The sequence below is a fragment of the Cyanistes caeruleus genome, chromosome 1 (assembly GCF_971803275.1).
Source record: "Cyanistes caeruleus chromosome 1, bCyaCae1.hap1.1, whole genome shotgun sequence".
In the NCBI taxonomy this organism is placed as follows: Eukaryota; Metazoa; Chordata; class Aves; order Passeriformes; family Paridae; genus Cyanistes; species Cyanistes caeruleus.
The window spans coordinates 83702513-83729331 of NC_141701.1; the positions used below are offsets into that span (position 1 = coordinate 83702513).

The 26819-nt window shown below is 42.1% G+C and overlaps 1 protein-coding gene across 2 annotated transcripts; it reads right to left on the reverse strand.

The window, feature by feature from the left end:
- Positions 1-3298: 3298 nt before the first annotated feature.
- Positions 3299-25055, reverse strand: LOC111923861 (MARVEL domain-containing protein 3-like). 2 transcript variants are annotated; one of them, XM_086899394.1, is made up of 4 exons: positions 24890-25055; positions 23245-23400; positions 19698-19858; positions 3299-6187 (listed from the first exon to the last, which is right to left on the reverse strand). In XM_086899394.1, the coding sequence occupies exons 2-4, from the start codon at positions 23358-23360 to the stop codon at positions 5496-5498; spliced, it is 969 nt and encodes a 322-aa protein (XP_086755520.1). In that variant the 5' UTR covers positions 23361-23400; positions 24890-25055; the 3' UTR covers positions 3299-5495. The 2 variants fall into 2 exon arrangements, with proteins under 2 accessions (XP_086755520.1, XP_086755513.1); XM_086899387.1 differs by lacking the exon at positions 24890-25055 and adding an exon at positions 24517-24604.
- Between the last annotated feature and the right edge of the window lie 1764 nt (positions 25056-26819).

Below are 26819 nucleotides of genomic sequence, written 5' to 3' on the forward strand. Positions count from 1 at the left end.
CTCACGCTCAAACCAATTACATCAAATGCCTTGACAACTGGTGGACCTTGTGAGGGGTCTCATGTTTTATTTATGATGGGTGATGCTAAGCATCTGTGACAGTTTTTATGCTGTGCTGGCATTAAGCTGCTGCAATACACTGAGCGCCACCGTTTCTGGGAGATGGATGATTTGAAGGAGAAGAGTAATGATGAATGTCACAGCTGTCATAAACAATGCACTCATGGTGCCCTTCAATAACTTACCTGAATCTTGAAAAAGAAAAGGAAAGTCCAAGTTCGGCAAATGTGACTGAGGGATCTGAGTTACTGAAGGTCTGATGTGTATCTCTAGCTTTGCTTAACTCGATGGTGAATGTAAGTTGTGGTGGAAAACTACCAGAACAGTAACTTTAATGAAGGCAAGTTGGGAGTAAAATACATGGATTATGAAAGGAAAATTCCATTCAAACTGTTCTTTAGTGCTCTAATCCCTGTATGTATTCTCATCAATTTAAAGCAGTTTCCTATGTAAACTGAGATCCTGACTTTTCTTAACACTAAGCCTTGAATTCAGTTTCTGCTGTTGCACAACTGGTTTGTGTCCCTAGTTGTTTCTGCACATTGGATACACTCAAACTCTTCTCTGGAGGACTCACGGAGAAAGCTTAAATTGGGATAAAATGTAATAGAGTCTGGGAATGTTTTCTTCTAATTTTCTTTTGTCATTAACAAAATAGGAGAGATTCTTGTTTCTGCTTACCTGAAAATTTCCTTTCTGTGGATGGGTACAAAGGTCCTTCCCCCTTACAGCTGCTCTGCAGCAGGATGGCATTGCTCTAATACACGTAGATCTTCCAGAAGCACCAGATTTCAGTTCCAGACAGATGAATTACTTGGGAAATGTTAGAAGTTATGTTAAGCTTATTTGGAAGAGTAAACATCCTCTCTCCTCTTTGTCCTTCATCCCCCTAATTTTGCCTTTTACATTGAAACAAGAGACCTGTGTCCTTGGATGTTGATCCAAGGATGTTGTCTCTTTTGGACAAGATTTACCCCAGACTGAACTATTTTATCTATTTGTTTGAATAAAAAGAAAAAAAATCTAGGAAAAATGGGTGCTCAAAGGTGCCTACCCCAGCATGAGGAAATTTTCATGGCAGTTTACTCAGTGTTGGGATTCAGGATCAGGGGGGAGGATTCCCTTCCCTCCTTCTTCCACTCTACTTTCTTTTCTTCTATCTTTCTCAGCCTAAATATCTTATGCCCTTTGTTTCCTCCTCAAGATAAGGGTATGGAGACACGTTTTTTTCAAAGACAGGTTGTTTTTCTCTGAGAATCTTCTGTGGGGAGAGGATCCCTCTGTGGGTAGCTAATGCTGGGGGGCTCAGCTGGAGGCTTTTCTCTCTGACTGACTAAAGCTGTTTGCTCACACACTGAAGCAGACTGGTGCAAATTGATGGCTTAAATCCAAAGGGGCTGGCCAGGAGTCTCACAGGTAACTGAGATGAATGAGCTACTCAGCCCAGCTCCTTTTACTAGTGACCTGTCATGTGCAGTGGGGCTTTCTTTTCTCCTGCCAGGCAGCTCCAGTTCACCCTGCAACCTGCATCCATTTCCTCACATCTCCAGGGACGGTGGCCATTTTAATCTTTTTTGTGAAGGTTCAGAAAAGGCTTGGTGTGCCAGAAGGCTTATTGCTGTACCTAAGGCTTTGAGGTTGAGAGATGATGTGCTGTTTGCCCTCAGGACAGCCTCTTGGAGAAGGGCAGGTTGGCCTTTGCTATCCCTGTTTCCTTCACAGCAGGTGAGAAGCTGTGGTGGTCACAGAGGGCAAGCTGGATACACCCTGAGGATCCCCCTACTAAAGAGGGACTGAGGGTGATGTCTGGATACAGTCCTTTGGCTTCAGGTGAATTAGGCTGTCAGGGACTGTGTGAGATAAACAGCTGAGCTTGTTTTCGGTGCTGACCTTGAAGGCTGCACACAGGCAGTGCACACACATGTATGCACAGCTCAAGCAGCAGAGCAGGGCTGAAAGAAGTGGTAAGGCTGACAGAAGCCATTTGCCCTGCCTTTGCTTACTGGTCCAAATGTGGATTATTGTCCCATACTAACTGGCAGTCACTGCTCAGAGGTAATGGTCAGGCACAGCCACCTCCAGCAGAAAGTGGGAAGGCTAATCTGCCCTGGAAAAAGGACCACCTGCCAATGGCAGCTGGGGACGATAGCCTGTTGCAGCGTTAGTCACACGTGTCTGCTAGGAAATCTCTGCTCTTGTATTACACTTTCCCAGCTCACACAGTCAAGACTTTCATGTCTTCTAGAGGACATCAAGCATGGTGTTGTTACAGCTGGAAAGCAGGGGTGGTTTGGATTGTTCTGATAGTATTTGGCTTGTCCTTCACCCCAACAGGTAGGAAAGCTTCTTCTTTTCCTGACTTAGTCCTGTGAGAAGTATTTCTGGGATTTTCCCCTCCCCTCTGTGAAGTGAGTGGGGAAAACACTGTTCATTACTTTTTCACAATTACTCCCTAATCTTTCTTCATGTTGTCAGGGAAGGAAACAAATTCAAGGCACAAAACTTGCAAGAAACTTGTCAATCACTGGGCTGTGGTTTTCTTTGGGGTCCCTCTGCTTGCAGGACCTTGGCATGTTTTTGATTGACACCAAAATGACAGCTGGAATGCTTGAGGGAAGGGATGCCATCCACAGACACCTCTCAGGGTCTCCAGGCCTAAGGAATGGGCCAATGTGAACCTCATGAAGTTCAAACAAGGCCAAGTGCAAGGTCCTGCAAGTGGGTCGGGACAGTCATCAGTATCAGTACAGACTGGATGGTGAAGGAATCAAGAGCAGCCCTGTGGAGAATGATGGGGGAATAAAAAATGGTGCCTAAAAAAATTGATTTCAACTGGAAGTGTGTTCTTGCAGCCCAGAAAGCAAATCATATCCTGGGCTGCATCAAAAGCAGCATGGCCAGGAGGGTGAAGGGAGGGGGGCGGATTCTGCCCCTCTGCTCTGGTGAGACCCCACCCAGAATGCTGCGTCCAGCTCCAGGGTCCCCAGCACAAAAGGGACATGGACCTGTTGGGGTGAGTCCATAGGAGGGTCAGGACAATGGTCAGAAGCCTGGCTTCTTTTTCTTTATATGAAAACATACTGAGAGCTGGGGTTGTTGAGCCTGAACAAAAGGCTCTGGGAAGACCCTTTTGTTTTTCAATGTATAAAAGAGGGCTGATAAATGTGGAGAGAGACTTTTCACTAGAACCTGTAGTGACAGGACAATTTAATTTTAAATTAAAATTGAGTAGAATTAATTTTGTTATATGGAATAAAGTTGAGGCTGTATAAGTTTGAAATATATGGGGATGATGAGTGCAGGGAAGCTACTGGGTGAGGAGCTGAGAGAATGTGACTGGGACTGACCTGTATTCAGCACCTACTTTTTGACTCTCCACATAAAACACATAAAATTGCTCCAGCTAACAAGAAAGGGACCCAAAATGGATGGATTTTGAGGGATCCAGGTGTCCAAAGGAGGAACACTACAGCAACAGTCCACAGTGGAGCTCTGTGCACCATTTTCTAAAGACTGAATTACCTTGCAGCAAATGAGGCCTTTACCACAGACACAAGGCAAAAAGAGACAAGCAAAAAAAATAATAAAAAAAAATCCATGCTCCCAAGAAGACTGTTGCTTTTACACGGTGATGGCAGGCAAGCATCCAAAAATGAATGGGACAGAGTAATAAGCCCCAAGATTAAAATTCATATTGTGCATGTATTTAAGGACCAATTTAAATTTATGCATTCTTACATTCACCATTTTCTAATATTTTGAATTTGTCCTTTCAAGCTGCTGCTTTTTGTTGTTTGTATAAGTTAATAAGAGTGTGTCATTGTGTACCTAAGCCTGCTTTCAAACTGTGCAAGGTGTAGAAGTAGCACAGAACAGGAGTGCAGGCAGAGATGCCCAACAAATGGTCAGCTGCAGCTTTAGCTGCATGCCAGACATCCCTGGAGCAGACTTTGCAGCTGATTACAGCATACCAGAGAAGGTCTGGGCTTTGGCAAAGAGCTAGAAATCAAAGTCCTAATTTCCTGACTCTATGACCACTGTGAGTCATAGCAAACTTGAAAAAACTCTATTCCTGTCTCTCCATAAGCATAACAATGTTATGAAGCTTGCTGGTGTTCAAAGTGTTAAAGAGATATTTAAGGAATTATATAAATTATACTTATTGTGAAGGCTCATGTAATCCCTTCTAATCAGAACCATAATGTTTTCTTGTTTGGCCTCAAACACAATCCTTTGAGATCACTGTGAGTATGTGTGTGTACATATGTGTATGTATGAAATATGCAGTACATAAGCTGTACTATAGTTCAAAAAAGCCTCATCTGGGCAATGACTGTGAGCCAGACAAAACTGAAAAGAATGAAAATGGCCAGAGCTTTCTCTCCTCTCAAGCTGACAGATCTTATGCACTTCAAGAATAGCCTTTTCTTTTTCTCACTCCCTATTCTTTGAAGACCAGTGATCTATTTCATCTGCCTCAAACAAAGGACTCTTGAAAGATGTTCTCTTAAATTTATTTTCTCAACCCTGGGGCATACAATTACTGCTGTTCACTCATGCTTTGCCTGTTTAGATATTGGAAGGATGCATGTTCTTTCTGTCATTGTTACAGCATTCCGGGGCAGGCAGCACATTCCTGATTCAGGCTCTGCCCACCACTGGCTGTGGAGTCAGCAAGCCAAACCTCGTTTAGGTGCTTACAGGGAACAAATGGTATCTTTACTAAGCTGATACCTAACCAGTGTGGTGTCTCCCCGGTTCTGACCTGTGCTCACTGAGATGGGAAAACATTGTAGGAAACTGGGTGAGGACCCTGAATGCTGCCTTTGACACTGCAGCTAGTTCCCCCCAGCGGCATTCCTTAGGGAGCACATGATCGGCATGTGTCAACCCCCGTGACTCAAAAGATAAAACGCTTCACTAGCCCAGGCAAAAAAGGTCACAAGTGTAGCTTCAGACACGATTCAGAGAAGCGCTCGGGTGTCCTTTGCTTTGTAAGCACTGTAGGATGAAGGAACAGGACGCACAACAGGCACAGGATCTGTTGAAAGCTGCCCATCCTAGCTGTGTATTCAATTCCCTATGTCACGGGTGTGGAAAAGAAGTGGTTGTTAGCACAAGTTTGGCAGTAATGCAGCTGTAACCTGTTAGAAGCCCACTGCTGTTTGGATTTGCTCTGTGCAGGATGAAAACATTACAATCAAATGCATTCTAAATGCAGGGGTCCAGCTTGAGAGACCGGTGCAAAAATCCTCGTTAAAACAGTCACTCAATGTCGATTTTATTATGTCATGTTGTAGCAGCGTGGTTATAATCGGTGATTCAATACACGCTTCAGCACCCTGTAGGAAAATATACTGTGGGCTGGCTGCCTGTCTGTGAGCGTCCATCCTGTGCTGAAGCCTCAGTCCTCTGGCACGGTCCCAGAGCTGATTTCACACTAACGTGGCGAGAGCCTGGACGCTGTGGGAGTTTTCAGAGGTCCTGTGGTGTTTTCTGACGCTTCTGTCTCTAACGCTGCCCGTGGGGCTGTGCTGAGCCTTGGCCACGTGGCTCTGGAAGGCCCGGACGGTGCGGATGGCAAGGATGCAGACCACAAAGCTGGCAAAGTACAGGCAGGAAGCGATGACCCCAAAGAGGCCGACGGCCGCGTCGCCGCCCTGGACGGCGCAGTTCATGGAGGTGTAGCCACGGCGGGCGTAGAGCCGCTCGCGCCTCCTGCACACCTCGGTGGCGTTCACCTGCCTGACAAAGTGCAGGTAGAGCCCCACAGCCACCAGGTACGCCAGGCCAGCCAGCAGGCTGAAGGCACATTCACCTACCAGCAGCCCTGTCCGGAGCTGCTGGATGGGTTTTGCCCCCACGACGAGGAAGACGAGGGTGAGCGTGGCCGCTGTTAAGCTGAAGGCCACTCCGCCATACACACAAGGGGCTCTCATCTGGGTGAACTGCATGTCCAGCTCCCTCACCTCCCGCAGCTCCGTGCCCTCGAAGGGGCTGTAGGCCGAATTCAGGTTAAAGGATCCCAAGCCTCCAAGGGACGTGAAGCCTGCAACGGAGGCTTGGGAAGCGCCCACGCAAATCAGCACCAGGAGGTTAACCGTGATTTCCACGAACTTCAAAATGCCTGGAAGGAGCAGAAAGATGGGAATGGGTGTCAAAACGACATCTTGTGCAAACTGTGGGGGACAGAAATGCACCAAAACCATAGACAGAGAGTACTAATACTGAGATATTCCTCTTGGCTACAGCTATAGAAAAACACTTGAAAAAAAAAAAAAAGAGAAGCCTGAACTCTTGTGGGTACATTTTGGAGGTTGGGCAAATTACTTTTTTTAATTTGTCAGTGTGCTTGATAGATGGATCTTCCTGCAGTGAAAAAAAATCCATAAAAATTTTACAGTGCTTGTGTTACTGCCAAGGCAAGCGCACAGTGATTATATTTTGGCCTGTAACTACTTGGCATAAACACACTGAGCAAGAAATATCCAGTATGAACAAAATGCTGAGGTTGAAGCTGATGAAAACCTAGAAGCTTCTAACGGCTTGAAAAATTGTGCAAGCTATTTAGGTCCTTCAAAAACTGCTTTAACTTACACCTTTCTTTTTCTGTGAAGGTATTTGTTAATTTAAACTTACTGTCTAACCAGATGCACTTTAACTCCTTCAGAGACAAAAACCCTTCAAACTCTCAAGAAGTAGTTTCTGACTGCACAAAAAAACCCCAAAAACAAAAAAGGAGGGGAAGGATGCAAAACCCACCTTATATTCAGAAATAAATTAAGTGACTTTGATACTAGCTAATGTGGGCTCTTTTACACCCTGACCTTCAGAAGAAAGCCTTACAACTTCTGAGTTGACTCTTCACTTTTTCTTATGCTAATAGTAACCAAGTATTTTTAAGGGGAAAAAATATAAACAAAACCCAGAACCAAAAAGGGGAGAAATTACCTATTTTTGTGGTAGCTGCTTCTCAGGAAGCTACCTCATGTTTGATAAATCCGATTATTCTGTGACAGCTCACTAGGGGTCAGACTAAGATTAGTAAACATGATGGATGCTGAAGTGTAGCACAGCTAGGGTTGCCTGTTGGGGAAATAAAAACCCTTAGCGTGTCAGGCGTGTTGCTCCAAAGTTCTGAAGTTAATTACAGAATTGTAAATCTTATTATTCCATTGCTGTCTGACAGCCAAGAATGTAAGATGCTCGACACAGTGGTCCTATATTTATCTTTAAAGTGGGGCAGGATCTGTAGTTTGCACACAGACTTTCTTTATGCTGCTAGCGCTGATCCACATGGCATTTCCCTCTTGAGCAATGGCTCAGTTGTTGTCAAGGCTGTATGGGCTTGAAATGGAAGGGCTGAAGCAGGAACACAAGGGAATTAAACAAATTCCTCTCTTGTGTTGCCAGATGCTTCTGACCAAAGAAAGCCAGTGACAGCCACAATGCAGGATTATTATCAGATATTCCCATTCTGCCCCTTCTTACTCCCTTCACGGAAGGCTAAGGTAATGAGTCCTTTCCTGCTGCCACTTGCACTTCACAGGAAGAGAAGTGCTAGAGCAGACAGAATTGTTCCCCCTTTTTCAAGAGGAACCAAGTGAGCAGTTCTGTGTATGTGTTCTTTAGAAGTGATGTTGATTTCTGTGTGACAGCGTGCCTTTTCTTTGACCCTTCTGCACAACCATTTCTGTGAAGCACGGCAATAACCATGCTGGTTACCAAATCTCTTCAGGAGGCTTCAAATATTTCAAAGGAGGTATTTGTGGAGCTAAACATAAAGAGAAATTTAACTTTTGGTGCTGGAGTTAGGATTTGGAACTCCTTGTACCAAATTCAAACAATGCAGCCAAAAGACTCATGATTTTTAATAGGTAAAGAGTCATCACTTTACTAGGACTGTTCACAGTATTTTGAAAGAGTAGTAGCTGTGCAGAATATTAATTTGAACTCAATCTGGTGTTTGGGTTTTTTTTGTCTGCTCAGTTGAGTTGTACATTATGCCTTCCAAATACAGGGAGTCAATTTAGATCCTCAGGGCCCTTAGTGTGACAGTTTTGGCTGCAGAAGGGCACTTCCCTTTTTAAAGGCTGACTATTGATTTCATAGATGCTCCAGCAGGAAACAGTTCTTACAAGTCTACATGGAGGAAAGACCATTTGATTAAGGGAAACATAAATTTTAAGTATGTTTGGCTACTTGGTAGCTGGGAATTCAGGATCAGTCAGTTGCTGACTTCAGAATTTCCTCTTCATCTATGTGTACTGAGGCCCTCTGACCTGCTGAGCATCAACTTTTCCTCTACATCACCTTGCTGAGCTCTGGAAAAGGCAATTTTCTGTTCTCAAAGTAGTTGCTGCCTGCTGCTAACCTCCCCACATTTATAACTGACCCCAGCCCTCAATGATGCTGCTCCAAAACTTTCTACACATTCACACACATTTTGTATGCCACCCCTTAACTTTGCTGGGCTGACTGATAATGGGATGACAAATGTGATCAGTGCAGGTTTGCTGTATTTTTAACCGCAGCAGTAGATGCTTTAAAGGCATGCCTGAAAAATTTCCTTAGACAGGGCTTTCAGGTTGGACAGGTTTTGTATGTACCTGCACAGTTGTAACACATGCCTGCTGTAGAATTGATTAGAGTGACTAAACAGTGGAGAGAGGTTCAGCAGCAGCTACTCTACCAGTCACTTGTATCATTTGGATTAACTTGTTTTTTTAAAAGAAAGCACAAGAACAAAGCCTCCTGTATTAAAGACAATTCTGAAATGATAAGCAGTACGTAGAATGAATTACAGGTCTACAATGACAGCCAGCTGGGTTTATGAACATAGCAGACAATTAGTGGAAATGCCTGAGACCTTGTATAATCATCAGGGCTTTGACGGAAATATTAAGGCAGTATGTTCCAACCCAGGAACCCCAAAAGCCTTGTGCAGCCTTAATCTGTGATAGATACAAGCTGATACCAAATCCTACTAGTATAAACAGGATAGAGGCAGATTTGAGAAGTAAGGAATAAAAGGACAGTTAAGTTTTGAATCTTAACTCTGCCAAGGTATGGTCACATACATCCCAGCAGTGACCTGTGTCAAGCAGTGTGCTGCTGGTGGAACAGATTGAGTTACAAGCCACGCTTCTGAGCCTGCACTGCCACTTCTGCTTTCACAGGCCAGTTAGCCATGTCATCTTGGAGTTATACCTGCCAAAACCAAAAGGTCTTCCTATGGGGAAGTTGCTTATCTCTACAGTAATTCCCTAATCCCATGCAACAATGAATGCATTGCAAGATTTAAGTGCAGAATGACCAGAGGTCTGAACAGCTCTAAATTCTATTGGTTTAGTTATTATTTTCCTTTCTCAGGTTCAACATCTTTGGATTTACCTATAATGTTGCTCATTTGTATTAAAATTAGCACATTTGTATTTGTATTAAAATCAGCACAGTCAACAGCTGGCTTTAGGAACTAACCCTCTCCTTACTGAACAAGTTACAGGATTCCTGTCAGGGCTCCTGGATTGCTATTTCCTTTCCCATGCTTCTTTCCTGCACTGCTTTTCAGCACTGAAGGTGAGGAGAACGGCTGCAATGGTGTTGCCAGAGCTTTCCAGAGAATTGTTTCATTTGTTCCATAAAATCTAAATCTGCAGTGGATAGTAACTTCAATGTATTATACTTGTTAATTTTGCTTGAATGCAGTTGTCTTTTGCTGCTAGTATGCTTTTTGCTGTAACCAAAAATAGAGCAAATTTATACTATTTATCTACTATTCACTTTTTCTTTTCCTTTTCTTTTCCTTGCTGGGCTATTCCCATGGTATCAACACACTGAAAAATGGTTTTATCTTCTGTCAAATGGGGGGCTTGACCATCCAGAAGAGCTGACAGGTGGGTTGGTTAAGGGTACAGACCCACAGGCAGCTGACTTCAACAGCTCCCACCCCTGGCTGTGCAGTCACTACTTATCTCCCTTACCTCCACATTAGGCCCTTCTAAAAATTGTTAAAATAAATTGAAACAGCAGGGAACTATCTAACTCTTTTCTTTTGTGCTGCTGGTTTTGTTCTGTAATTTAGCAACTTGAGGTGACTCACAGCGTATCTGATGAGCAGTCATGTTGACATGAGTTTAGCAGGGGCAGTAACAGCCAGGACCAGAGAAGGACAAGAAACTCCCCTTCTCAGATGAGGTGAGCTGTTAAATCTGCGTGCTCTGCCTCATAAAACCACATTGTGGCTGAATGTGTGGCACCCAGTAACTCAGCTGCACACTCAAGTCTCGCATCAGAAGCCGTAAAGAGGAATTTCCATCCAGGCACTGGACAGCAGAACAACTCTGATGTTCAGGTGTGGGGGGTCACGGTGTGTGTATACATGTGTTCATGAAAGGTTTAATTCTTGTTTGTTCCTTTGTTTCTGCAGCTGCCATAAATGAATTTGCAGGACAGACAGGCTCTTTCTGTTGAACTCCCCTGATCCCATGAGGGCCATACTAATGGAAAAGGCCTTCAAAGTGTTTCCCTCCCCTGTATCTGGGATGGGAGTCACTTTCTTCCTCTGTTGAATGCACATGGACTCTTTCTCCTGCCTATTTTTGTATCAATTCCTCCTCTTCAGTAAACATCACAGTGTACTTCCAGAATATTCTATGTCTACCATTCTCCATTTTGGCTTGCCTTCTCCCTCTGCTTCCTTTGCAGACCACACACCACTGGGACCAGCAGGACCCAGGGGCAGCCCTTGGGGGTGTGTGGCTGCCACTCTTGGACACCTGGACCCCAGTGTCAGGGCTGGTGACACACAGGTCAGTGGTGCCCATGTCACATCCCATTAGGGGTCGCTCCAGGAGAAGGGAAGAGAGGAGTTAGAAGTTACGACACACATGAAAAATCACTCTCCAAACCTTTTTCACTGCAAGTTGTCATTTGGTTCTTCTTTTACCCCTTTCTAGTTTGTACCAAACTAGAAAGTTTGGGTAGCTTTCTGCTTTTCAGAGGTAATCTTTCTTTTATTATTATTAATATAATTTTATTTTATTTTTTTACTCCCCAAAAAGGAGCAGACGAGTATTTTGACTATATATAGTGGCTTACAAAAGCAGCAGTCAGTTCTGAAAAGGGTCTCAAATGGAGAACATCTCATGCCAGTGCAGATTTGGCATTCCCCAGAGACTAAAGGCACAGCTCAATGCAGCTTTGGTCACCTCTCTGCTAAACTGAGTCAGCAGCAGGAGGAAAAAGATAAGGAGAAGGGGAGAAAATGTCAGAGTAAAGCAGGGTTTGGCTCTGCTTTTGGAAGGGGACAAAATGTGACAGAAATGGGAAGAAACCAAAGCAGAGGAGGAGAACTGAACAAGGGAAAAAATATGAAGACAGCAGTTGCGAGAGATCAAAATACAAAATCTGGATGCAAAGATATTTTAATACCTTTCTAACAGTATTATTCCCTTTATGCAGAAAGCAAGATCTTACTGAAACCAGTAACCAGAACTCAAACAGCTTCACTAAAGCAGAATAAGGGCAATACACAGCTTTGTAATAAACAAAGAAATGCCCCCCAAGCCCCCACACCACTATTATTTTTGCAGGTCTCTGTGTTCTTCAGCCAGTGGTGGGATTTAGCTTTCACTTAGTCATGCTAAAATCAAAGGCAGAAAAAAAACAACCCAACCCTAAAACACAAGAATTAAGCAATGTAACACCAACAAAATCTTGGCTTTTCAGAGGACCCAAGGGATGCACATACTCAGAGCCAACTGCATTTAAATTGCATGGATGTGCCCAGCACACTTATGCTTGTTTGAGATATCCGTCTTACTGGAAATCACTGAGAAAATAGTTTAAAACTGGGAAAATTGAATTATTTATGTGCTCTAGAAAAAAACTTTATTATTACCTTTTAATAAGTTGTCTCTCTTTAGTCAAGATAATCACTCTGTTAGGAAATCTCAAAGGATGACCAGCCTTGGTTTTAATGACTCAGAGAAATCTTGCATTCACAGAGTGCTCAGATCCAAATGTATTATCCTGGGTTTATTTTGTGTATCCTCTTCCCTTAAAGAACAACTATCCCACCTGCTCTATTCATTCTGCTGAATACCCTCCCATCCTCTAAACAGTGCTGTCCAATTTTCACAGGAAAGGGTGGACTTAAATTGTAGAATTACTGCATCATCCTCTATCCCCGTATTTTCCCACCACTGTAAAACAGTTTCAGTAAGACCCAGCCCTTGCCTGGGAACAACAGCAATGGTTTGCTTGTAAGAAGTAGTTCTTTAAAGCATCACTTCTAGAATGTTCTTGATTTCTCTCCTGCTAATTGAGCATGAGTCATCTTTCCTAATTTTGGAGAGGGTGGGAAGCAAAAGATCTTGCATTTAACGATAGTATTTGACAGTACTGCTTAAATGTAACAACTGTAAAAGGCTGTATTCTATTTGTAGCACTGGTAGATCTCTGTATGGTCACCTTGCATTCTACATTTCAGGAAATGGCCTTTTTTATCCTTTTTTTTCTTGATGTACCAATAGGTCTTTCAAGTAGTAAACAAGTGTCTTGGTATTGAAACCAGCTTGCAGGAGTTTTTTTAAAAAGAGTTGAGAAAACAATGAAACGCTCTTGTTCTGTATGCCAACTTTCCATGGCCACTCCCTCTCTTTGAACTGAAACTGGGCCACCTTTAGAAAGTACAAAGATTAGGGTGTTATTGCTCTTTAAGTAATCATAGTCTGGCTGAAGGTGGGTCAGGTTGGAGGCACCTGTGAACCTGAGCTTCTCATTCACTTTACCAATTGTGGGTTGTCACACTTGGTGAGCAACATTCCTGTCTGGGTGGACTTTTCTCCTTTAAGAGAGCTAGGATCACCTGCTCAAGAAATAGAGCTACATTCAATAGAGAGTCTGTTTGCCGTATCAATTGGCTTTGAGAGCCACTTTTTAAAGAGAAGAGTTTCCCTTTGTTCCCATAATTTGGGTCAGATGTGGGGAAGACAAACCTGGTTCTCTTACAGGAAAGATGGTGTAACTCTTGTAATGGCAGCAAGGAAACCTAAATAAGTTTTGCCAGAATGGGAAACATGGACTGGAGTCTAACACACACCTAACAGCTAATAGCAACTTTGCTATTAGCCAGTATATTCCCCTGCCAACTTTACTGAGTCTTCTCAGTTGCAGTTCTCCCTTCTCTAAAAACAATCATGTGCATGTTAGCACAATGCCAAAAGGTGGATGAAAATAATTTCATTTGAAAACGTGGGCAGAGTGAAGTCCCGTGTGTTGGCAAGGCAACACTTTGCTAAAGGTAGGATTTGGCATCTCCAACTAGTGTAGCTCCCCTGCGTGTTTTTATAGAGCCAACTGCTCAAGGCTGTTTGTATTTTTACAGCAACGAGGACTGAGCTCCAAATGAAGTACTTTCAACATCAGAACAGGAAGGAGGGTTACCTGCAGCTCTCCTGCTGTATCTTGTTACTCTGCTACTTTAATTAAGCATTTTGAATAACTGGGATTATTTTAATTTGCACAGCTCCATCCAATTCCCACTATTAATATTGTCTGTCTTCACAGTTACAAGATTAAAAAACTTGATGGCAATTTCAGTCTGTTAGTCACACTGTATTTAAAATATACTTTGTAACAGATAGAAGGGGAAGCTGCCTAATTACAATGAGACTATAAGGGACCCTAGTGCTCCCTTCCTAGGCAGAAATACACAGAAATTAAGTGCCACAGGCACAGTGTACAGCAGCTTTGGGCACAATTTAAAGGAACTAAGCATGGCACACTGTGGGGGCAAAATGTGAAGATGGTGACTACAGAACACAACAGTTTCTAATCCTGTTGTATGCCCCCACAGGAATGTAGGTGTCCTGCATTGCCAAAAAGATGCAACGCGCTGCTGAATGTATTTGTCAAATGCTTCTTTTCACACGCACAGTTACCTGCACTAAGCACATTTAATGATCCTTCAGTGTTTTTGCATGTGCATACCTGAAGCTCTGAAATCTCTGAAGGAGATTTTTTTTACTCTAGTCCAATGCCTCTTGCAGACACTATTCTCCCCCAGCATCCCTGCAGCACTGAGAAGGATACGAGTGCTCTGCAAAATATTCTTCCCCTCCTGTTCCAGTGTCTGACTCCTAGAGGAACAGTATCACAACATAACACAGCAAAGAAACAACAGCAGTATTATAGCTGAGAACAATGGCATAACTCAAAGCGAGTCTCTTAGTGTGAACCCTGTGTCTTGGCTAACTTTTCATCTCAGTATTTTTATCTAGCCTGTAAGTATTTTCTCAGCATGCATAGCTATAGGGGGAAAAAAATTGACTGTGTTTTGTAAAAACAAAAGCTTATAGATATTTACATTTGAATTAATGCTGGCTTGTTAGTGCATGAATGTATCTTGGAGAAAGTCATTGTTACTCCTTAATTCTATTTCCTCCTCCAAATAAATTCAGTTTGATATTTCCTCCTGGCTATGCTTGAAATTGGAGACTTTTCATGTTGTTACAAACCATAATGCTGTCTTTTTCTGAGAGGAAATTGGTCTGAAGGTTTTAACAATTGTGGATGTTAGAATGTAGGCTAAAGGCATGATTGTTTGGAAGTGTCTACAATATGCTTAAGAAATCTGACACTATTCAAGGCGCAAAGCTGTATTCATAGCAGCAAAGAACAGGGAATCAATTATACTTGTTCCCCCACAAACTGTTTTGTAACCTTTTAAGTGTCTCACTTAAATGCCAAATGGGTTGAAAAATTAAAAAAAAAAAAAAAAAAAAGTTATTTGATCAGGAATCATGACCATCAAGTACAATTCTATAGAAGGCAAAAAGCATAGGTAATTTTCTGAATTATATACTGACCAAAAATGGGAGAAACTTTGTTTACCTTTGCTGTTTAAGCAAAACTACAGGAGGCATTATCCAAGAATTGCATTGCTCCACCTCTTTCACACCAATATACTAATAAAAGGAAAATTAGAAGTTTTTAAGATCAAGTCCCCAAATAGCTGAGACCAATTTATGATAAGCAATTCACTCTTGAGTTCAACTCAGATTTTCCTCTCACTGAGGTGAAGGATGGCAGCCAGCCTTTTTCATTTTGTCTGCTAAACAAAAGCACTGAATCTGTTATATTTTTAAAAAATCTAGGGGGGGTTATTTGAAAGGCAAAATAATTACTAATTTAGGTTTTCTACAGCGAAGAGAGAACTGCAAAAATGTTGCCTGCACTCTGAAAAGCAAATTGAATGCTTCCTTCTGACAGAATTTCAGCTCTAAGAATCCTCAGGTCAAAAAGCTCTCGTCGTTTTCAACATGTGCTGCTTTAAATGGCATGTGTAATATATTGTGTGTAAGTGGTAAGAAATAACTATTGCAATCAGCAGTTCCTTAGTTAATGGAAGGTTTATCTTTATCACAAACAGTTTATTTCAAATTCCCATAAATTTTATAGTGCATCTAGGCAGTTTGACACCAGTCTATAAGCTGTTCCCTAAATCTCCTTCGCTGCTGTAGAAACAGAAGGTGGCAGACTTGTTTCTACTGCCTTTTGATCTGTAATCTGCAGGCCCACAAGTGTAGCTTTCCTATGGAAAATAACCCAGCACAGAGAAACTAGACATAAAGACAGCATAGCAGGGAATAGTCAAGAGTTTGTTATAGGGAAGTCACTTGAAAGAATCAGTAGATATATGAAGAAAAGTAATGCTCTTAAATGACACAAGCTCCTGTGAGATAAACAATCCTCTCACTGGTTACCAGTGGTTAAAGGATAATAAAAAGGAAACAGCCAGGTTTCAGGCAAGTGGAGTTAAGGGAGTAATCTCTGGTTTGTGTTGCCTGTCACCAGTATGTCCATGATGGCAGTGCAGTGGGAGGGGATCTAGCTACAGAGTCAAACAGGTGGAGCTGAAAATACAAGGGCTACAGGACTGGCATTTTCTGGGGAGAGAGAAGTTTTGGCTCATTTGGCTCATTTTGGCTCTAGTTTGGTCCAAAGGGCAGAATGCCTGCTTAGTAGTTACAGCTCACCCTCTCATTTAGTTTTGTTCAAAGAAAATATAGTTTGTGCTCCCTGGGTCTGCTCTGCAATATAGCCTAAAGAGCTGTAAGTGGTGGTTCCAAACAGGCTCAGTTCAAAACTACAGGCTCAGTTCAAAATACTAGGGTAGATGCAGAGACTAATGAATTGAAAAGATTGAAAAGTGAGATGGTCAAGTCTGCTATATTATTATTATTACTATTACTATTACTACTACTACTAATAATAATAATAATAAAAAATAATTTCTTCATGCTTGCCAACAGTAAAATTGGTAGAGTTCAAGCTCTTGAATGAGAAATTAATGAAATCAGTGTTTAATAAGCAACCTTCACTTCATAGTTGTACAGAAATACCCACAAACACCAACCCCCCTGTCAACAGAGCATACAGAAGGGCTCTAAGCAAAGCATTTCCATTTCAGGTAGCTGTCTTTGAAGACATCAGCTCAGTGTTCATTGATAGTCAAACACCACAAAAAGGTAGGAAGCATTAGAATAGGATTACAGAACAAGAGCCTTTAGGCAGATGTCTGATTCTTTCAGGAATTTATCAGGAATTTTTACTGCATTTCTGGTCAGCCTATCTCAAAAAAGTGTGCTGGATCTGGATAAGGTATAAGACTGGAAAATTGACCAAAACTGGCTATTGTTCAATCTGTGAAGAAGCAATAGGGGCACAGGGAAAAAGGGAAGGCTTCACTCTAAAACCATAAATCTCATGGAGAAGCTGAATGTATGAGATTATCACTACATATTTAGAATACCATCAGAATCAGAAACACCTTCTTTAAAACATTTTAAGGAACGAAACAGTAGTACTTCATGTGAAACTCTGGAACTCCTTATCTTAAGGTAATGTGAAGGTCAAACACTTAAAAAAAAGCAGATTCAGCAGAGAAATAAACAAATTTCATAGGTCTGTAAAGAGGTATTAAACACAACAGATGTGAGTGCAGTCTTCCAATTCAGAAATTGCACCAATCCAAAGTCTGGATTAGATTCCAGAAGACATCTTACTCTCTACTAGTCCAAACTTTAATGGTACTTCTAAGTTTGTACTTTAGTCCATTGTTTGGGAGGAAGAGTGATGAAGTGCCTCATATGATCCAGCACTGTTATCCATGTGATCCCACCTGAATGGCTTTGAATAGGTATCCCTCATATAATGTTTTAACAGTCTTTTTTTCCCCTTCTGTTTTGAAGATGAATAGATTAAAAAAGAGCAGAATGTTTTGAAGTTTCTCAGATGGTATCAAATGTTCCTACCAGCAAAAAGGGTCAGTATCAGTTGCTTCTTCCATTATATTTGGGCTGGGTTTATTGTCCTAATGTGGTTTTAGGGGGTAGAAAATGAGGGCAGGGAATAGGGAGGGAAGGGGGGAATAAGAGACAGGAGAATGAGGTCCTAAAGTGTCCTAAGGTTAGGACCTCTAAAAAAACCAGCTGCTTATTTCTCAAATTCCTCTAGTTTTTTGGGATATAGCTGGTAAAAAACATGGATGAAGGGGGCACTATTTGGTGAAGCAAATACTTTTCAGAGCTCTGGTTGTATAGAATTCCTCTCTAGTTTGCTAATCACTCAAAATGCATAAAGAACATAATCTAGGTGTTCCAGGCACAAGGAAAAAAATCCCAAAACTCAACTACTCAATGGACAGTCAGAAACTAAGGTTCACATTTCAGTTGTTGCTTTGGAAAAGATTGTGTCTCATCACTTGATTTCCCAGCCTTGTTTGAGTGTGGTTTATTTTAAAATGATGGTGATTGGGAAGGGGGAATTTCACCAGAGTGCTGATAAATCATTGGCAAAATAAAGAGATGGTTAAGAAGTATTTACAGAAACTTTTCATGCTCTAAAGTGTTGCAGCTCCCATGTACTGATTTCTTAGTAAACAATTCATGTAGTTCATTTACAGCATCTACCATAACTGAAGGGAATACAGAATTCTGCAAAACAGTTCTAGTGAAGTCTGCTAAATCTTGGTACTTCCAAAAATTAAACGAGGGAGTAACATTCTCTTAATCTCATCAACCTTTAATATATTTTCATTTTTTGAAATAAAGTTGCTAATAAAAGGGTTTCTTTTCTGCATGATCTCTATTCCCTCCTCCACTGCAAGCTCAGACATTACATTTTTGGAAAACACTGAGCAATACCTGGGGGAGGGGTGGGAGTAAAATCATCATTGTCAACTGATGCATCCAAAACTAGGACATTTAAAAAAATCTTAATGATGTTTAATGCATTAAAATAATGAAAAGCAAATGCAGGGAAAAAAAAACCAACCAGAAATTCACATTAAGCTATCCATAGGTCTAAACAACCAGTGAAACCGAAAACTAAAACAAACTTGCCACTTCATTTTTCTAAAGCTCTAATAAAACAGTGTGTGGACTTTTCTGCAGCTTTTCAGACAAGTTAAAATAATTATGGTTATTTTAAGTATTATAAGTATGGTTGAAGAAGAAACTGATGATGCAGTTTTATCATGGATAAAGTATCAGTATGCTTCCATGTTATTAAACCTTTACTAATGGTTGCAGTTGCAACTGAATATGAAAAACGAACTGCATACTAATTCACAGAATATATTTGTAAGACAAAATAGTTCATCTCACTCTTAAAATTGTTCACATATTCACACACAGAAGTATTAAGAGCAAACTGATTGTGCCACTTAACTTTCTTACATGGAGTGAAGAAATAATCTAACATTATGTGATTTAATTTACTTCCAACAGCTAATCACTTTTCTCTCTACTGGAGGACACTGAAAGTCTATTTATAGACATCAGCCAAAGACTTTGCACCTAGCTGCAAGTTCACCTCAGACTGCACTGAGCTTTCCTACAGACAAGGTGAGAATGATCATTGCCCTGGAAGAGGGAAAACTTTCAAGGGGTAATGACTATTTTAATGACTTCTTTTTTTCAGTTTACAGAAATGAGTTTACTAAGGCTGATTTCCTCCCACAGTAAGGATCGTTTCTGTCCTTGTTGCTGTTGCTTTCTACCTAAGAAAAACCCAAGTTATTTCTCCAAAACTGTTTTGTTGGATTCATGTCTAGAAAAAAAACTTCATCTCCCGCAATGATGCTTCATAAAGATGTATGAGTGATTACTGGAGTAAGTCCAGAATTGAGAAGAAGTGTGAGAAGAATGATTTGGAAATAAATTAGAATCACACCTTCAACAGCCATCTCTAAATTGCTCACAGATGCAAATGTCTTTTTTATTCCTAAATCTCAAGGGTTAACTCTTGTTGCATAGACTGGCTGATTACACACATGACCCACTCTGGTGGTCTGGAGGCATATTTCAGAGATGCATTTTCAAGTATCTAAACATCTAAATAAATATTGCCTTTAGATGTCTAAAATGGAATAACCTCGGTTATGCCATTCATTAACTCGCTCAGTCCTTGTGGGCCTTTTATTTTTAGGTAGTGTTTTTTTCCATTTGTTTTCTTTTGTTTTAATATTCCTCTAGCTTTACTTTGTTGTGTTCCTAAATACAGAAACCAAAACCAAGAGTAGTCCTTGGAAGGAGAGGGGTGGATGCCAGGCAATGAGTCTCACATACCTCTTGTTGTGCATACCTTTGAACACTTCATTGAGAAGCTCTCCTTGGGAGGATAAAACTCAGGTGGTGGGCCAAAATATTCTTGTGCTGCTCCTGAGGTTTTAGAGTAAGGGTCTGAGTAAACAGTAGAAGTTCTTGGGTGCTGGCCACCTCGGATGTCTCTGCAATGGAGAGCAAATGGCTGATAGTTATTAATTAGGTCATAGTCTCTCCTGAACATTAGAGTATGATAAATTGTCAGATGCTCCTCTTAGTGGAAACAACTAGCTTGCTTCACAGGCATCTGACCTTTTTTCCTTGCCCGTTTTGAAAGCAAATATCCTGAAAACTTGCATAAATCCATGTTCACAAGGATATTTGCATTTAATGTCCTTATTTTGGAACATACTCTACTCACTGGGTAGGCTGGATGAACTGTTTAGCTTACTGGCAAAAGGTAGAAGGAAGAAAAAACAGCTTTTTCATGAAAGCCAAACGATTTAGCTAGTCCCTAGCAGGCCAGATAATAGAAATGAGGAGGATTTTGGCATAATAAATGTGCAAAGTAGCACAACTATTACACGGGTGTTTTGTCAAGTTTGTACTTCCAAATAGTGTCTCTTACAAAGATACCTTTTAAAAGAATAAAAGCTATTAAAATAAACAGATAAAGATTTTAAATGAGGGGGAAAACAGCCTATTCAATTTTTTTAGTCCTTGGGGATATTTTAAGAAGAATCTAAAATCAACCCTCCTCCCCAAATAAATCAGTTTCTCCTGTCTTAATTAGTCTCTTCATTGATACAATGGTTCAGTTTTCAGCAATGACATACAGTTCCATATCTGAAGCCTAGTGATTTTTAAAGTTTGTGAGATTTAGGTTATTTTATTTAAAAATAAATAAATTTTCCCTTTAAATTAAGCTAACATTCAAGTTAAAAAAAAACATTGGCTGCAAATTTTTTTTGTGTTTGGTCTAATTGAAACTTTCTGCCTCATTTGAAGAAGAGTAGGAGCTTGCCTTTTTCAAGGTACAGCTGGATGAGTTTGTTATTAAAGGGTATTTTAAGTCTCATTCAGCATTATTATTTTTAAAAGTCTTCTTTGTATTCCTTTTTTATCTTCAATTTCTTATCCATAGATCAGCATTTTCAACTGTAGTTTTGTTTTCTAGTATCACTGCATTTCACTAAGGTTTATCTTCATCCAATTCCAGACTCAATATTATCTCGTCCATCCACATTAAATCATGTTCTTTGTAGTTTTTACATTTTAATTAAGACATTCAATAACAAGACCAATGCTAACATCTCCGTGCTTAGCTGCCAACAGCTCTATTTGGCTGAAACATTTCTGATTTTTCTGACCTCTGTCCTGTGTCTTGTGCAACTACCAAAGCATCCTGTGCAGCTGTGTCACATAAATTAAATAAGCTGTGTGATTTATAAGACTTCCAGTAACTTGAAAGCAATCCCTTTGGTACTTCTGATGCAGCTGCTTCTCTCTATTGTTTCCTGTTACTTGCCAGAAAACAAAACAAGACAAAAAAAATCAAACCAAACCCCCCAAACATTCAGCAACAGAGTATATTTAGGGGAAAAAAAACCCCAACTTTTTTTAGATGCCTTTTTGTCTCACTGTGGCCTGTTCTGGCCACCTTTGCTGCTGTTTTCCTTGAGGATTTTACCATTCTAGGTAATTCTCCTCAGCAGTGGGAGGAAGGTTGCTGTAGGAGTTTCAGACAGAAATGCATTTGGAAAGAGAAATACTCTGGCTAGAATGTCTAGTTCATCAGGGATGAAAGTATTAGGCACCCAAAGTGAAGCTTCCATGAAACTCTTCCCATGTTTTTCATTACAGGATCTGGTGGTCTTCTGATCAATCAGCCAAAATTTTCACCAAAACCCATGAGAACTCCATGAGAACGAAGCAGAGGAAATGCTGTTAGGTTAAGCCAAACGCCTTCAAAACAACTGACAGGAAAGTTTTTAAATTAGTTTTAGTGGGGTCTGATGGCCCCCAGATGCTTGACTTGACTCTAAGAATTATCTTCATGGCTGTAACAGATTTGCAACTGCAGCTTCCCTTCCTCTAATCCCTGGTGGATACAGGGATGTCTGTGAACCTTTACGGTCCATCCATCAATTTTTGATCTACTAGTCCAAACATATAAAACTAACAGCAAAACCCAGAAATCCAGAGCAGTGCTTTATTAAAAAGTGGTGGTTTAATTTATAGGTAGCCTTTCACACATTGGTTATATTATGCTATACATGCAAGAAAAAAAAAAAAAAAAAAGCCCATATCAAACCTCCAACCCTTTTGTTTTTTTCTTTTTCTCTTCACTGTGCTATTAATGTGTTACTGGTGTTAGCTGCTCTCACTTCTAATATGTTTGAGATAATTTAACTGCATTGCCTGCCAATCTCTGCTTTTGCTAAGGACAGGCATTCAGCCTCTGAGGATGATTCTTAGGCTGGTCTTTGTTCCCATTTCTCTTCAATTTTTCATAATTTAAGAGAGACAGAAGAAAAATTCATTAGCTATTTTCACGATGCAATAGTTTTACTGCTATCCAAGTGTTTTATACTTAGTCATAAGTATTTATTGCAGTCCACAAAGTGCTCTTCTCTGCTTCTTCTATTGTCATCCTGTTTTCCTGGCTAAAATGCATATTATCAGGGAGTACTTCAGTATTTCAGCTTTTCAATAATCTTCATTATATTCATCTTCTCTCTCTGTTTGCCTTGATTCTTAAATTCCCCTACAATCATGTCCCCAGAGACTAAATGGCAGAGATGAACACTCTGCTGCCATGGCAAATTTGCCAGTGGTGCTCAGATCTACAGACCTCTCTCCTACAGTGCAGCTATGCACTGGCATGACCTAAAAGGAAAACAGCTTAAGCTCGCATCTAGCTTGCTGCAGCCTGGCCAGGTTGGAAGAAGTGTAATATCCTAAGAGTTTATTTGGCACTGCAAACCCATTAGCTGATCTGCTCATTGTGGTGATAGGTGCTGACCCACTCTCAAGTGCTGCCAACAGCCTTAGACACTTCAACAATCACTCATCTATTGACAGTGACTACTGAAACTAATTTTATTTCAGATTAACAGGAACATGTTCACAGCTGAACTAGAGCAACCTGAGAGCTCACTAAGTCCCTGTGCTGGTCTCAGTAAAGTAACATTCATATTTAAGCAGTGCATATTTGGCAAGCCACAGCTTGACGTCACCTGCTAACCAGTGTCTTCAGGAGCTGTACTAAGACTCATGGCCACACTTCACCTATTTGTCAACCAACCTGATTCAGACCATCCCAGGAAATTCACATCTCTGCCTGTGTTACACAGGCTATCTTTCTGTCCTGTCTCAAGCTCAAAACAAAGAAAAAAGGTTAAATTTCTAAGTGCAAAATAGCTCCCTGTTCCAAATGCAGTATGCTCATGCTTTCAAGGCTGAGTAAAAGCTTTGTTTACTCTTGTAAATTAAGCCTATTTAAAAGCAGAGAGAAGGCAGACATTATAGACCTGCTGTGATCTGTTTCTCTGAGGAGATAAAGACGTACCTTGCATTGTATGGGTATGGTTTTCTTGTTCTTCTGTCTTCCTTGTATCTATCAGATCTATGGTTCTCTTGGTGCCTGTATTGCTTATCTTGGTATCGACTCCCGGCATGAGACATCTTGTTTCTCAGATGTATCCTCTCCTTCTAAAATAACTTCCTGAGCCAGAGAAACAAAACCAGTTCATTTTATTGCTCCACCTAAAAAGTTATTCATTGACCAGCACTCACTTCCATTCCACGTTGATTCAAAATTAGTAGAGACCTCTTTAAGAAGTGAAAGAAGTAAACCCCTTTAAACTACAAGGTAACTTCATTAAAGCTGGAAGTTTTTCTTTACCTTTTCCTTTTTATCAAGGTAATGCAATGTTTCTATACTTAACATTTATTGCACTTAGCTTATTTACTAGGTCTGCTCTGATTCTCCTGCCTTTGCTGCCAGGACAAGGGATCGTTAACCACCAAGAACTGAATCTTGTCTTCTGCAATGTTGTGTCTCAGGTAAAGCATTAAGCCCAGCAAGTGCCAGTGCACTGCATGAGTGTGCACACAGCTGCCACTGGCACAGGGAAGTCTTGGAAGAGCAGGCTGTGACCTTTGTCCTGGGAGTTTCTAACAGGAGGGCACCCGTGGGTGTCAACAGAGCCAGTACCAAACGTCACCTACGACTTGCGTAAACTTTAGGTACAGGCAAAGCTGCGCTGGGCTGAAAGAAACCTGGCAAGAAGCTATACCCTGATAATTCTGTATTAAATACTACCAGGCTGTTATTTGCTGAAAGTGTCTTTAACTTTTCAAGAGTGATATAATTAAGGCCAGATCTGTAAAACAGGGAAACACAGACTTCCAACACCTGAGCAATCTTTAGACTCGTTCGCCTTCATCACGGCCCTTCACCATTCCTGCAGTCAAGTGCCTGCAGTCGCTTTAATTTGGACTGATCAAGGCCTGATAACCTTCGTCCATCTCCTTTGGGTCTTATAAACTAAATAAATATAAACATATAAAAATATAACATAAAGGAATACATTAATTTTTGTTTACATCTCAGAAGGAAAGAGACAGCGCCTTCCCCTGAGGGCAGGAGCCATTCCGCAGGGAAAGGTTCCTGGTTCCGCCGCTGCCGCCACCACAGCCACCCGAGACCCCCGGGGGTGGGCCTGGCGTGGGCGCTGCCCCGGGACAGCCGGGGCACACCGGGCCCTTCCCGCCCGGCACCTTCGCTTCCACCCACCGCCAGCTCCCCGGGCCAAGGCCCGCGGCCCCCGGCCCTCACCTGAGGGAGCGCCGAGCTCCGTCCCGCCCGCAGCAGCTCCCGGCGCCGCCGGCACCGCCCTCCCGGCCCGGCCGCCTCCCGCCTGCCCTGCCCGGCGCGGCCCTGCCCGCTCCTGCCTCGGCACGGCGGCAAAGGCGAGCGCAGAGGCACGCAGTCACAGGGTCGGTTTTGCTGGACATGACCTAAAGATCTCCGAGATCATAAAGTACAGTCCATGATCCAACACTGCCGTGCCAACTAGACCATGGCACTGAGTGCCGCGTCCAGGCTTTCCTTAAATACGGCCAGGGATGGTGAGTCCACCTGGGCAATTCATTGAAATGTCTAATCACTCAGTGAAGAAATTATTCCTGATGTCCAACCTGAACCTCACCTGGCACAGCTTGAGGCTCTTGTCCTGGTGACCTGGGAGAAGAGGCTGTCCCCCACCCGGCTACAGCATCCTTCCAGGCAGCTGTAGGGAGTGATAAGGTCACCCCTGAGCCTCCTTTTCTCCAGCTAAACAACCCCAGCTCCCTCAGCCACGCCTCGTGGGATGTGCACTCCAGACCCTTCACCAGCTCCCTTGCCCTTTGCTGGTCAATGAGGAGGAACGAGGGCCGTGGGAATGGGTGTCTGGGAGTGTAGGACAACTCGGGCTTTGTTTAATTTAATAAAATGAGGTCCCTGTGCCCTGCAGTGCTGAAGAAGAAGCACTGTAACTGCGAGAAGATGTAAAACCTGCAGGTTAATAAAGCTGAAATTCAAGGTCCCCACAGGTTGTCTTATCGTTTTCCTAAAGCCACCTCCATTGATTGTTCAGGGCAGAAAGCCCTGGAGAACAGGAGGGGTGAAGGGGAGGAGGTAAAAGATAAATGGACAAAACTTGTGCCCAGGAGCAGGTGTGTGGGAACAGCCTGTGTTACGCTAGACAGGTTGCACGGGGGGGTAAGCAGGTAAACTCTCCTCTGATGCAGCACCATATTTTGGATAAACAGCCATTTGAATGCATGCAGTCTCCTTTCTCGAGCTCTGCTGAAAGCCGTCACTGTGGTGTATCTGCAGGGGCTTTGTTGCCTTGCTGCCAGCCTGTGATGTTTCTCTTACAGAGGAACAATGCGCTGGTCTCCCCAGGATGCCTTCTGTTGGCATTTATAATCTCTTTTTGGAGAGTCTGGACAGGCACTTGAACCAGAATTGTAGCAAATGGCTTGTTGGTTGTGCAGTCCTGTACACAAAAGCAGTCTGTGCCTGGGAAACAGGATGATGGTGTTAACATGACACTGTGCCCAGCTAATCTTGGGCTTTGGAAAGCTTCCCTATGCTGTGGCACTGTCCTGCACAAGAGCTGGGAGCAGAAAATTCCTTTCCTTTCCAGGTCTTTCACAGCAGCATGCTTGGGGTACCAGTGCTTCGTAAGTCTGGGCTTAAGAGATGCAGCTGTTAGTGCAGTCCTGTGGCAGAAATATATCCAAAATCCCCTGTAAGTAACATGCAGGTAACAGAGGAGCTGCTGTCCCCAAAATGAGGCAAAAGCTACAGGAACTGAATGCTCAAAGCACATGTTTTGACGTGTGATAGGAGTGTGATTCCCTGCTCTGGCTGAGCTATGTTAACAGCTTCTTTTGCTTTTCACCTTTCTCACCTTGCCTAGACCTCTTCTGCTGTCTCTGCCTTCAGCTGTACACTTCATCTTCTTCTTGCTGTCTTGCACCAACCCCAGTGCTTGCTTGATCACATAATAATCCAGTTCTGCTTGCTTTCCAGCCAAAACCAATTTACTTTCTGCTGTTTTAGTGTGTTGAATTGGCTTTGTGCTGCAATCAAATGTGCATTGGAGCAAGGACTTGGCAGAAGCGCATGTCCCACAGGGAAGAAACTGGGGGAGGGATGGGGGAAGAGGGCTACCTCTCTTGGCAGCGGTGAGTGGTGACTGTAACCGAAGCCCTGATGAGAAGTTGCAGTTTGAGACACCACTACCCATCAGTTGTTATGCCTTCTCAGTTTGGGGCTGTCATCTGGCTAGCAAAGGCAGCCTAACAGCAGGAGTGTTTTACTGTTTCGTAGCTTTGTTTGTTTCTAATTCCTACTGTTTCTATTTAAGGCTTGTTTAAGCTAGTTTGGCAGATTTAACCCCCAAGATTAGGAGGGTGCCTGTATGAACTCCATTCTCCTGTCTAGATAACAAATATTTGGGAAATCGATTCATCATTTGCATCCAGCAGAGGCTATCCTCTCTTGATGGAGAGCATGAGGAATTACATCTCCCTTCTGATGGGCAGGTTTAATACAGACAGTTGAAAAATCACAAGGAATCATGTCTG